Source organism: Pristis pectinata, chromosome 32, assembly GCF_009764475.1.
Source record: "Pristis pectinata isolate sPriPec2 chromosome 32, sPriPec2.1.pri, whole genome shotgun sequence".
Lineage (NCBI taxonomy): Eukaryota > Metazoa > Chordata > Chondrichthyes > Rhinopristiformes > Pristidae > Pristis > Pristis pectinata.
Genome location: NC_067436.1, coordinates 21,117,334 through 21,131,155, shown reverse-complemented (window position 1 = coordinate 21,131,155; position 13,822 = coordinate 21,117,334). Strand labels below are relative to the sequence as shown.

General features: G+C 45.0%; 1 protein-coding gene across 7 annotated transcripts in view; it reads right to left on the bottom strand.

The window, feature by feature from the left end:
* The window catches only part of tjp1a (tight junction protein 1a), a 127,782-nt gene that overhangs the window by 67,899 nt on the left and 46,061 nt on the right, over nt 1-13,822 (bottom strand). For all 7 annotated transcript variants that reach the window (XM_052042455.1, XM_052042449.1, XM_052042450.1 and 4 more), the window contains exon 2: nt 21-77. In XM_052042455.1, the coding sequence (XP_051898415.1) occupies nt 21-77 (57 nt within the window). The remainder of the gene's footprint in view (nt 1-20; nt 78-13,822) is intronic.

Below are 13,822 nucleotides of genomic sequence, written 5' to 3'. Positions count from 1 at the left end.
AGATGATCCCAATGACTCACCCTGTGAAGTGTGACTGTCTGTTGTTCCCATATCACCGTCTCCTCCATGACTGTATTCTAGAATACAAAAAAGTACCAACAAGTTTAGCAAGTCTTGCCAGTTTCCATAAATTCAGAAGTAGAAAATAAATGTACATCTAGCATATGTAGTCAAAGAACCAAGAACTTTGAAAATTCCATCCTTGAACTTAGATTCAGGCCTGCAAAAAAAAAAAATGCTGCTTTCTCTACAATATCACACACGTACAGGTGGACAAACACACAAAAGATGGGGACAGAATTTCAGGATAAGTCCACTGCTTAAACTACCAATGACAGATGGCTTAAAAGCGAAGTTATGATCTGTACAACTCCTCCACTGATCTCATGCTTCTCACTTTCTTTGGTGGCCAACCCCACTGAGCAAACATTACAAAATCCAAAAAAATAAAAGGGGAAACAATTAGATTAAATTTGCATATGTTCTATTTGTCTTCACTAAAAAGTCTTGCTCCTTCATACAATAGACATTTCTCCAACATTACCTTGGCTTCTCTCCCTCAAGTGTACAAGGCGAGTTTACGTGGAGCACACCATTCAATGTCAGTCTTGCAAGATCATATCAACCACTTTCAGGCCTTGTAATACAACTGCATTCATACACTAAGGTACTTCAATTGGTTGTAAAGTGTTTTCTTCCCATCGTAAAGATGCTGCACAAGTGCAAAATCTCTGTTCAAATAAAATCATATCCATCTCAGATTAAAAAATTAGCAGAGATAAGGGGTGGAAATGAAGGATTTTACTGTGTGGCTCTATATATGGGCTAGACAAAGGAAAACTCCTTGTATTTTCTGAAACCTCGTGATTCAGCAGGAAACCCACAACAATAATCTTGGACATCAGGTGTTAAAATCCTGCAGTTTCTAAGAGTGATCCTTTGCTCAAGAAGTATTCAAAGCATATGGCAAACCCATTATACAAATTAAAATTCATACAAGCAATATTTATCTAAAGTGTTTTGCCTTTAACTGGCAGCTTCATGTGCTTCATTAGAAAATGGGTTAATCACAATGAATCAGGTCAGGAAGCAATTTTATGGGAAATGCCAAAAATAATCTTTGAATGAAGCCCCATGTTTAGGGTTGATCAAAGAACACTGGTGTGAATTACATGTTCAGATAGTCAATATATATATTTGCTTCTAGAACCAAGAATACTGTAAGATGATCATTTGAAGAAGTCATTTAAGAAGTTACTGATGTAATTAGGGCATGAAGAACAGAAATGAACACAAACAGACTTTGGTACTGGAGGAACCAAGTTTAACAAATGGTGAAATTAGTCAGTCAGAACCAGCTGTACTTTTAAACTAGAAAAGTAAAGAAAGCTTTCCCACATGACATCAGATGTTAAATCATTTCAGTTCTTGAGTGGTGTTACAGGACAGTGTCCTAGGCCTAAACATTTATTGGCTGCTTCAAGAATGACCTTCCATCATCAGGTCGGACAGTAAGAATGTTTACCAATTGCATAATGTTCAATTTCATTTACATTTTCTATTCTGCAAGAATTGAAGCAGTGCATTCCTGCATGGATCAAAGCTACTTCAACAATTGGCCTTGGGATGATATGGAAGTAATAGTCACATCACAAGTGCCAAACATGGCCATCTCAAGCAGCATAACATGATATGTTTTCTCTTTTATCAGCATCCTTTACATGATGCATATTCAGCTAATGGGGTCAGAAGCAAACAGAGGCAGATGTTACAAGAGGCAGCACAATGGTGTCCCCAGTTCAAATATTAACCCGCTACATTTGCTTTTTAATCTGATAGCTGGTCATATCTGCACAATATTAACGTTCAAATATATAGCCAACTTGAGGAGCAGTAGAATCTATATTAGACAACACAAATCTTGCAAGTGACTGAAGAATCAGTGGGTTGGCACTTTGGGACCAGTGATTATAATATCAGTTTTAAAATAGTTATGGAAAGAGATAGGACTGGTCCACAAGTTAAAGTGCTAAATTGAGGCAAGGTTAATTTTGATGTCACTAGACAGGAACTTGCTTTATCCAGGGCAGGAGAGTCTAAAGCTAGAAGACAGATTTAAGGTGACAGAGAAAATATTTAAAGAGGGCCTGAGGGTCAACTTTTCCAGACGGTGGTGGATATATGGAACAAGCTGCCAGAGGAAGTGGCAGAGGCCGCTTTTAAATGTTTAAAAGACATTTGAAGAGGTGCATGGATAGAAAAGGTTTAGAGAAAACAGGCAAATGGGACTAGCTCAGTCAACCAGAACAGGTTGGACCAAAGGGCCCGTTTCCATGCTGTTTAACTCTATGACTCCATAAACAGCAGTGATGCCTTCTAGTATCTGTTAACAAACTGATTTTGGATCCAATTTGCCTTTGATCTGAAGGTCCCAAACCTTGGGAACCAGTCTTCCACATGGGACTTTGTCAAAGGTCTTACTGAAGTCCCTTCATTATTTCCATAGCCAGCACCTTAAACACTGGCATTCATCTCAGGTGGTGTAGGAGATTTATTGCCTTCAAGTTCCATTAATTTCTCAAATACAAGCTTTTTTTTTATTGGAAGTGAAATAGGTATACAAGATATTGAGAGGAAAAGATAGAGTGGACAGCCAGCGCCTCTTTCCCAGGGCACCAATGTTCAAAACAAGAGGACATGGCTTTAAGGTATTGGGTGGGAAGTTCAAGGGTGATGTCAGAGGGAGGTTTTTCACCCAGAGAGTGGTTGGTGCATGGAATGCGCTGCCTGGGGTGGTGGTGGAGGCTGATACATTGGACAAGTTCAAGAGATTCTTAGATAAGCATATGGAGGAATTTAAGTTAGAGAGATATGTGGGAGGAAGGAGTTAGATAGTCTTTAGGTGTGGTTTGAAGGGCAGCACAACATGGTGGGCTGAAGGGCCTGTATTGTGCCGTATTGTTCTATGGTTCATTGTAACATATACCAAGGTACAGTGGAAAAACTTGTCTTGCATATTGTTCGTACAGACCAATTCATTACACAGTGCACTGAAGTAGAACAAGGTAAAACAATAACAGAATGCAGAATAAAGTGTAACAGCTACAGAGAAAGTGCAGTGTAGGCAGACAAGGCGCAAGGTCATAATGAGGTAGATTGTGAGGTCAAGCTCCACTTCACCCTAGACCCATAGTCTTCCACTATTTCTGGTTTTGTTTCTTTCTCTACAAAAACAGATGAAAAATATTTTCATACTTTCTCTGCCATTTTCTTGTTCCCCAATTTCTCCTGTTTTAGTTTTATCAAGAAACAATTTCAGCCAAACTACAGCTAATAAATACAAAGCTTCAACCATGCTGAGAGACGACAACAGCAACCTTTGTAAAGTACCTTAGAAGACTGCTTAGCTTTAGTCCTATAGCTGTTTGCTTCCTATTCAAATAAAGCGTTTTTAGTTTTTTTCTGAAACTTGTGACCCAGTGAAAGCTGCAAAAACATTGACAAGATGCTCAAATTTGCTTCATTCCAATCTCCTCTAACTATACACAATTTTCATCCCTCTTCAGCCAAACAATACAAAATATTCTCAATGTTATCTGTGCACTTTTTCCAAGCACACACCATTAATCCCTAGTCTACCCACTAACAAGCAGAATACATGCAGTTTTAATTGTTGCCGTGCTGAGCTAGCTGGAAAAGCAGTAACTGCGCCTGAGTGAAGTGAAATGGCAATGATCCTCAATAATGATTATATAGCAACTTGGCTGCAAGTATCAACATGACATGAAACAAGAATCGGTCTTAGATGTGTGCTGCCAAAGGCTGATCGATCAGCAAAGTGACGTATCATACACAAATAATGACAGTTTGCCAAGAAACTGGTACTAGTGGAGTCATGCCCATGCGAGACAACACTGTCAGCAGCACAGCTCACAATCAGCAAAGAATACAATAACTACTTTCAACTTTCTCCACAACTTTGAAGCAGACACATAAACATCAGTTAATCTGGTGTTTAAATGTCTATGAAACATGATCATTAACTTCACATCTTTGCATTTATCAGAAAAACAGTTGAATGATTCAGAAAAAGATTAAAAATTCATGTTATAGCCTTGAGATATAGTACAAGATTTTACACTCCCACACTGATCATTCATTCTGTATCAATTAGATATGTCATTAGCAGTCAACTCCTTTGCGACCACAAATTCTTTACACTTTTGACAAGGAAGACAGCACAAATAAAAGCTTCAATTCCACACCTGTCCCCTCAACAGCCCAAACAGGAGAAAGTCACAAGCCACCTGGGAAGCAGTGCACTGCATTTCCCTCCTGCAGTGATAAAACACCCTGTACAGAGATTGATTGCACCTCTATTTTCACATACTGCTTGCAAGCTAAAGGTCAACAATCACAGTGTAGTTCATGTATATTACTTAAATTACAATTTAACATGTGGATTTGGTACAAGATACTACAGGGTTTGCTTTAATTGTTACACACCCACTCAGCCAGCACTAAAAAGCTGCTGAGAGACTCCATTTGTTGTGTTTCTGACTGGCTCATGTGATCAACTACAATCTTTGTCATAAATCAGTGGAGTCAGACAGACTAGTACATGAGGATTTAAAACTGTAAACATCACTGATCAACACTGGCACTCAGCATCCTTGGACACCATGGGGCAGATTGTGCAGAACACTGCATAAACAAGATTTTAAAGTAATTACCACCAATTTCAAGATATCACTAAGGAAAGCAAGCCAACACAGCAAAAGTCATATCCTCCAAACAACCTCCTTGTGCTAGATTCCAGATAGACCGTGTCATGGGAGAACCACTCCCAATGAAAACTGGACTCAGGATTTGAGCACAATGAATAGTCCAAATCAATTCTTGGACCAAATCTGAATTACAACATTTGAAAAGACTTCTGAACAACAACAAAATGTTTAGAGGGACATGGGCCAAATGCAGGCAAATGGGACTAGACCAGGAAGACACCCTTGTCATCAAAGTTGAGCCAAAGGGCCTGTTTCCATGCCGAAAACTTGACAACTCTAAATTAGAAACCTATTTAAACTTATTTAATTTTTTATTACTATTTAATAGTACAAATCCAAAGCCTTAGTACATATCTTAGCCACAGAGCACAGGCTGTATAACTGTAGAGGATTCAGCACTGCCAGCAAAATATCCAAATTGTATCGAGCTGCTGTCAGAGTAACCATCAGAAACTAGCAATGGAGGGAATGTGCAAATTCTGTGTGCCAATTTCACTGCAGGGTGGCAAAACTTTTATAGGGTTTCACTCTCACTACAAAGTGGCTAGTTCTGTGAAGAAATAACATGTGAAATGGTGCACTTAGTATACTTCGATCTCCAAAAGGCATTTCATAAGGTGTCACGTTAAAGGTTATTGCAGAACAAAAGCTCATAGTTGGGGGGGGGATGGTGTTGGAAACATGTTGGCACAGATGGAAGACCAACTGGCTCACAGGAAATAGTATTCATAAATGGGACCTTTTCTGGTTGGCAGAATGGTTGTGAATATTGGATTTAAGTGGTGTTAATGTGCAAATACTCTCACATTATGCTGGAAATATTCAAGACATCAGGCTCCGTGGACAGAAATTGAGGTACTATCAATGAAAATCTTCAAGAATGACGGCAGTTCCACTGTTTCTCTCTACAGATGCTGGCTGACCTGAGTATTTCCTGAGTATATTTTTATTTTAACTTTCAAATGTTGTTTAGAATGTTTCTCTCTACGGCTTGAGCCATGATTTCATTTGGCACAACTGCTTCTTTTATTCTCCACCTCAGAATTTGAGTAGCTCAATTATATTTTCATTCTTCTCCACATTAGGACAGAAGTATAACTTATACAATGGTCTGAAATTCAGTCAAAAGTTTGCTCAACGTCTCAATGTTAAATGAGTTCCCTGTAATGTCTGTTCCTTCACTGCTTCAACAATTTTCACTGATTTCTCTACTACACCATTTGACAATGTTATGGTAAAATAAGCATCTGCTTCATCTCATTTTGTCTCTAAGAGCTCAAATAGAAATGGAGGCAACAATGGCCTATGACTTAAGTGCTGAAATGAAAAATGGGTCTCAATTCTTTAATGGAATGCTCTGCTTCAGGGTATGACCCAACACATTCATTTTGTTTGACAATGAATACTTAGCAGTTATCAATTCCCTCTTAATATAACCAATGAATACTCTGTGGTGCTTTTCGTGATCACTCCCAATTCTGTAGCAATGTCGTCACCAACTTGGCTCTGCAATCCTGACAGATGCTCCAAGCACTTCAAGCTCTTCATTTAAACCAGACCAATAAACAAAACTACTGACATTTGCCTTCATGTTCACGGTACCAGAATTCCCAGTGGTGAAGCTCTCATGTTGCAACATACTTAGTTTGACAACTATGTGGCCCCATTTAACAATTTTCCTACTGACAATGTTGAATATGGTCTTATGTCTTTACCTGGATATTTGTCTGATTCAATCCATTCTTTAAGTTATTCCATGTACCTGCTTGAGAACAATATCTTGGTAATCTCTATTGTTACAATCAGAAATCATGTACTTTCATCAATGTGAAGATCATGCTTTCATGTGCCAAGACTGAATTGTCATTAGGTGATGTTAAAATTGCATCTGCAATCACATTTGGCTTCCAACTTTATATTTGATCATGTAATCATGCCTAGTTAAGAGAATGGTCCTTTGCTGCATTCTCAGTAAACCCATTGCTAGTGTTGTCAGCTTCAGATCAAAAATCATTGCAACCCTTATGGTCACAAACCAAAGTAAAGGTCTGACAATAAGATGAGTATTTTGCACTCCAATGACAATCGCTCATGCCTTAGTGAAGTTGAACAGCTCGTGTCTCCATTAATGTACATGCAAACATGTTTTCTTGACGATTCTCTATTATCCATACTCGAAAATTCCAACTCCAATTCAACTTGCACATTAATAATGAATGAAAAGACTAACTTCCAAGACTTTTATATAAAGTCATGTCTTTTGATACTTCACTCCAATTCTATTTTTCTTTTTCCTAAGTGATGCAATGACATTAATCCCATTGCAAGATCTGGTAAAAATCTAGTACAATATTCTACCATAGCAAAAAATAACTTGTGTTTCAGGATTCCTTCAATTCACAATTGCTTTCTTTTGTTTTAATTTGCAGCAATCCATTAACATCTACTTGAAGTAGAAAATAAATTTTGGAAGGATCTGGGAATCATGGTCTATAGGGAAGTGGCCCAGAAGAGATGATTGCTGGGGCAGATTAGCCACTAACTGGCAGGGGCTGTGTGACTGAAACCTACTCTTACTTTATGTTCTTTGAGCCCAAGTTAAATTATTTTTTTGCATGAATGCAGAAGAGATGCTTCTTGAGTTTTACACTGCATTTAGTTGTCTAAACACCAATTGAAGAGATTATTCTTCAGTATTTCATAGAGTCAAGGTCATACAGCACAGAAATGGGTCCTTGACCTAACTCATCCAAGCAGACTATGATGCCTATCTACACTAATTCCATTTGCACACATTAGGCCTGTATCCCTCCATTCCTTTTCTCTCCAAGTACATTGTAATTTTATCTGCCACTTCCTCTGGCAGCTCATTCAATGTAACCATTTTCCTCTGAAAAACATGCCCCTCAGATTTCCTTTCAATTTCTGCTGTCATCTTAAAGCTATGCCCTCTAGTTCAAGATTTCTTCCACCCTAGGTAAAAGACCATGTATCCTATTTATGTCCTGTGTAGCGGTTGCTACCGCGGAATAAAACAAGACTCTGCTCGGAGGATTGCCAAACAGAACTGGTTTATTTTCCCACCTTGCGCGGGCCCTTTAAGGGAGAATGTTCCCGTCCAAAACAACCGGCAATATCAGGACTTTCCCACGCGCGGGTTCTCCCCGTCGCTGGGAAAGACGAGGCCCGCCGCCATCTTGGGCCTCGTCGCTCCGACGCCGCGCGACCTGACTGCCGAGCCGGTTCGCCCGACTAGACGGTGAGTCGCCACACAACCCCCCCCCCCCCCCCGAACCGGCGAGACAGTCCCCAAGGTTCGTGGGCTGTGCCAGCTACCGCTTGGGGGGGGGGGGGGGCAACCTCGGCAGGCTGTTGCAGATCCAAATGGGCCAGTTTGAGGCGGTCCGCCGTGAAAACCTGTTCCCTGCCTCCAATGTCCAAAATAAAAGTGGATCCGTTATTCCGTATGACTCGGAACGGTCCCTCATATGGTCGTTGCAATGGCGCCCGAGGTGTGCCCCTGCGAACGAAAACAAACTTACAGTCCCGTAGTTCCTTGGGCTGGCAGGATGGGGCTTGACCGTGCCGTGAGGTGGGAATCGGGGCCAAGGCGCCAAGCTTCTCGCGCAGTCTTTGTAGGACTGCTGAGGGTTGTTCCCCTTGGTCCCGAAGGGCAGGTATGAAATCCCTGGGGACAACTAGTGGCGCCCTGTATACAAGCTCAGCTGACAAAGTGCGGAGGTCTTCTTTGGGGGCAGTGCGTATGCCGAGCAGGACCCAAAGCAGCTCGTCAACCCAGTTAGGACCCTTCAGGCGGGCCATCAAGGCCGATTTCAGATGGCGGTGAAAACGTTCCACCAACCCGTTTGATTGAGGATGGTAGGCCGTGGTGGAGTGCAGCAGCGTCCCTAGCAGGTTCGCTAATGCAGCCCAGAGACTGGAATTGGGTGCCTCTGTCTGAAGTGATGTGGGCCGGAACGCCAAAACGTGAGACCCAAGTTGTGAGCAGCGCCCGGGCGCAGGAATCAGTTGTGATGTCAGACAGGGGGGTTGCCTCAGGCCACCTCGTGAACCGGTCCACGATGGTAAGGAGGTACCGGGCTCCTCTTGAAACCGGCAGAGGGCCCACGAGGTCGACGTGTATGTGGTCGAACCTCCTACGGGTAGGCTCGAACTGCTGTGGTGGGACCTTGGTGTGTCGCTGGATTTTTGACGTCTGGCAGTGCGGACAAGTCCTGACCCAGTCACTGACCTGTTTGCGCAGGCCATGCCAGACAAACTTGCTGGCAACCAGTCGGACAGTAGATCTGATGGACGGGTGCGCCAACCCACGTACCGAGTCAAAAACGCGTCTCCGCCAGGCTGCAGGGACTATAGGGCGGAGCTGACCAGTCGCAACGTCGCAAAGTAGGGTCCGCTGACCTGGACCAACCAAGAAATCTCGGAGCTGCAGACCCGAGACTGCGGTTCTGTAGCTGGGCAGTTCGTCGTCGGCTTGCTGTGCGTCAGCTAGGGCCGTGTAGTCGACACCCAAGGATAGGTTGTGGATGGTTGGTCTGGAAAGTGCATCAGCAACGACATTATCCTTTCCGGAGACATGTTGGATGTCAGTTGTGAACTCGGAAATGTAGGATAAATGTCTCTGCTGACGAGCTGACCAGGGATCGGAGACTTTAGACAAGGCAAAGGACAGAGGCTTATAAGCGGTGAAAGGCCTGCCTTCTAGAAAGTGTCGGAAATGCTGCACCGCCAGATACAACGCTAGAAGTTCCCGATCAAAAGCGCTGTACTTCAGTTCGGGCGGTCTAAGGTGCTTGCTGAAAAATGCCAAGGGTTGCCAGCGGCCTTCGAGTAGCTGTTCCAGTACCCCACCCACCGCAGTGTTGGATGCGTCTACCGTGAGGGCAGTCGGGACGTCAGTCCTGGGGTGTACCAGCATCGTGGCATCTGCCAGGGCGTCTTTGGCCTTAACGAAAGCAGCCGCAGCCTCGTCAGTCCAGGTGATGTCCTTGCCCTTACCAGCCAGCAGCGAGAACAGAGGGCGCATGATACGGGCTGCTGCAGGGATGAAACGACGGTAAAAGTTGACCATCCCAAGGAATTCCTGTAGGCCTTTGACTGTGTCGGGGCAGGCAAAATGGCGGATAGCATCCACCTTGGTGGGTAGGGGTGTTGCCCCGTCGCTGGTGATTTTGTGGCCGAGGAAATCGATAGAGTCAAGTCCGAATTGGCACTTGGTCGGGTTAATCGTGAGGCCGAAATCGCGGAGGCGGGAATACAGCTGGCGGAGGTGGGAAAGGTGTTCCTGGCGGTTACAGCTGGCGATCAGTATGTCGTCCAAGTAAATGAACACCAAGTCCAGGTCTCGGCCTACCGCGTCCATCAGCCGCTGGAAGGTCTGCGCGGTGTTCTTAAGGCCGAACGGCATCCGAAGGAATTTGAACAGGCCGAATGGGGTGATAATCGCAGTTTTGGGGACGTCATCCGGATGGACCGGGATTTGGTGGTACACCCTAACGAGGTCCACTTTGGAAAAGATGCGGGCCCCGTGTAAGTTCGCTGCGAAGTCTTGGATGTGAGGGATGGGATAGTGGTCTGGGGTGGTGGCGTCATTCAGCCTGCGGTAGTCGCCGCAGGGCCTCCACCCTCCGGTGGCTTTGGGGACCATGTGCAGGGGGGAGGCCCAGGGGCTGTCTGACCTGCGAACAATCCCCAGCTCCTCCATGTGACGGAACTCTTCCTTTGCCAGGCGGAGCTTGTCTGGAGGTAATCGTCGTGCTCGGGCATGAAGGGGTGGCCCTGTGGTAATGATGTGGTGTCGTACCCCGTGTGTGGGCCTAGAATTTGTAAACGAAGGTGCCAAAATCGATGGGAAGTCAGCTAGGAACTTGGCGAAATCGTCGCCAGAAAGGGAAATGGAGTCCAGGTGCGGGGCTGGTGGGCTGATTTCTCCCAGGGGATAGGTCCGGAGAGTGCTAGAGTGGACTAACCACTTCCTTCGCAGGTCGACTAACAGGTTGTGGGCCCGAAGGAAATCGGCTCCTAGGAGTGGTCGGGCGACGGTGGCAAGGGTAAAGGTCCAGGTAAAATGGCTGCCGCCAAAGTGTAATTGCAGCGTACGGGTGCCGAAAGACCGTATCGTTGTACCGTTGGCGGCATTGAGTAGAGGACCTGGTGGCCTGTCACGAGTGTCGCGGCCTGTCGGGGGCAAAATACTGACCTCCGCTCCAGTATCAACGAGGAAACGCCATCCAGATTTCTTGTCCTGAACGAATAGGAGGCTCTGTCGGCGGCCAGCCGCCATAGCCATCAGTGGCGGCTGGCCCTGGCGTTTCCCTGAAACTTGCAGGGTGGGCGGCATCGACGGGCCTCCGCACCCCACCTCTGATGGTAGAAGCACAGCTGGTCACCCGTGTCGTCGTCTGCGTTCCTGGGGCGTGGCTGCTCAGTTGCTGGGGCCGGGTGAGGCGGGCGTTGGGTTCGCGGCCTGGTGATTTGACGGACGGACCGCTCTCGCGCTTGGCCCTCCACAGGACATCTGCCCGGGCGGCCACCTCACGGGGGTTGCTGAAGTCGGCGTCAGCTAACAACAAGTGGATGTCATCGGGGAGCTGTTCGAGGAAGGCCTGCTCGAACATCAGGCATGGCTTGTGTCCCTCGGCCAATGCCAGCATCTCATTCATTAGAGCAGATGGGGATCTGTCCCCCAGGCCATCCAGATGAAGCAGGCGGGTGGCGCGCTCACGACGGGAGAGGCCGAAGGTCCGGATCAAAAGGTCTTTGAAAGCTGGGTACTTATCTTCCTCCGGAGGCGACTGGATGAAGTCTCCAACCTGGGCGGCTGTCTCCTGGTCCAGAGAGCTAACCACGTGGTAGTACTTCATGGAGTCGGAGGTGATCTGCCGAAGGTGGAATTGCGCTTCGGCCTGGTCAAACCAGACACTGGGCCGAAGTGTCCAAAAGGTGGGCAGCTTGAGGGCCACTGCGTTGGCTGCTGCGCTGTCGTCCATTTCGCGGGTCCAAAAGCCGTTTGGACCATCGGGGTCACCAATGTAGCGGTTGCTACCGCGGAATAAAACAAGACTCTACTCAGAGGATTGCCAAACAGAACTGGTTTATTTTCCCGCCTTGCGTGGGCCCTTTAAGGGAGAATGTTCCCGCCCAAAACAAACAGCAATGACGTAAGTCCTATGTCATCAGGACTTTCCCGCGCGCGGGTTCTCCCCGTCGCTCGGAAAGACTAGGCCCGCCGCCATCTTGGGCCTCATCGCTCTGACGCCGCGCGACCCGACTGCCGAGCCGGTTCGCCCGACTAGATGGTGAATCGCCACACCTGCATAATTTTTTTGTCCCCCTATATATCTCAAGGTCACCCCTCAGACTCCTACGTTCCAGTGAGAATAAACCCAGCCTAACCAATCTCTCCTATAAGTAAAACCCTCCATTCCAGACAACATCCAGGCCAATCTCTTCTATAGTCTTTGTAAAGCTATCACATCTTTCCTATAGTGTGGCAATCAGATTGCACAGACAACATTCTAAACTTTTATCTTGTATACAGTGACCCAAAAAGATCTTCAGTGATGAATGTACATCCTAAAGAGAATTCTGAATACAACTGCTGCAGATTCAGTAATTATCAAATATCACTGACACCCACATTCAACTTAACATGTGCTTATCACAGATCTAGTTTGCTGAGAACTTTGTCTCCTGATAACTATATAAATTCTGTGAAGTAAATAATGGGTATTGCTGGTCATGAACTGCTTAGTTCAAGGTCATCTTGTACTGATCTACTTTATCCACTTTAGCTTTTAAGTCACACTGCCCAGTCATGCTCATCTTCACAAACTCATTTTGTTCGAATTTATCTAACTCTTCCTCCACCTGCTTGTTCAATGCACGTGACACAGGTTTAGGCTTACAGTTGATTGGTTCAGCACTTAGATAGCTAGGAATATAGACATTATGTGCAATACCCATGTGGGTATCCTTGAACATTCTTGCATGCTTTCTCAATAGTTTAAGCACAATTTTGAAGCATTCAAGCTGAACAACGTTCCCTCTAGTTTTAATAGTGAACAAATCTTTGCCTATTGTTGGCCAATTACTGCTATCAACTATGTATATACGATTTGATTTGCTGACAATTGAGATTCACTAAATCTAACCTGTGGAAAACTTGCCCTTTAAATTTCTCATCTTAAACCTGTCCCGTCTAGTTCTAGACAATCCCACCGTAAAAAAAAAGACCATGTTCCCTATCTACGCCCCTCAGCCCACTATGTTCCAGTGAGAATGAACCCATCCTGTCCACATCTCTCCTTACAAGTAAAGCCCTCCATAGCAGGCAACGTTTTCTGGTGAGTAGAGGGAGAACTTGGGAAACAGGGCCCCGATGAGTGGAGAGGGAGCATGAGAAACATTACTTGCTGAGCTATCGGGATTTCTAAATAGCTGGACAGCAGATCAGTTTTACTGCATTTCTTTTGTCGTATCCATCTCTCCCACCACCTTTCTGCAACTTAAAACCAACCTATAGGTTCCCAGCATTTTCTTTCTCATAGGCATATAACAACATCCTTTGGCATCAGCCAGACAACCTTAGTCTCCAACCTATGGTAGATATTCCCTTTGTCCTTACCACTCCTTCCCTTTCTCTGAAACTTAAGCACAGAAACACTTTTCCAGATCTAGTGAAAAGTCATCAACCTAGCACGTTAACTCTCTTCCCCCCCCACTCCCCACAGGTGCTGACTTACCTGCTGAGTATCTCCAGCATTGTCTCCTGGTTTGATATTTTTTTTAAAAAGGTACCCCCAATTCATAAACTCAAAATTTTGGCTTTACGCAGTATTTCCATTCTTTTTGTCCAGAACTATGATCTTGACTCCCTTTTCCACCAAGCATGCATCCCTATTTAATCACACTCAAGCAACTGATAACCAAATACCACTCAGCCATGAACAGTTGACAGATTGGAGAGCTAGCATTCTGCACATCCAAGATTCTCAATGCTTAAACATATTAGT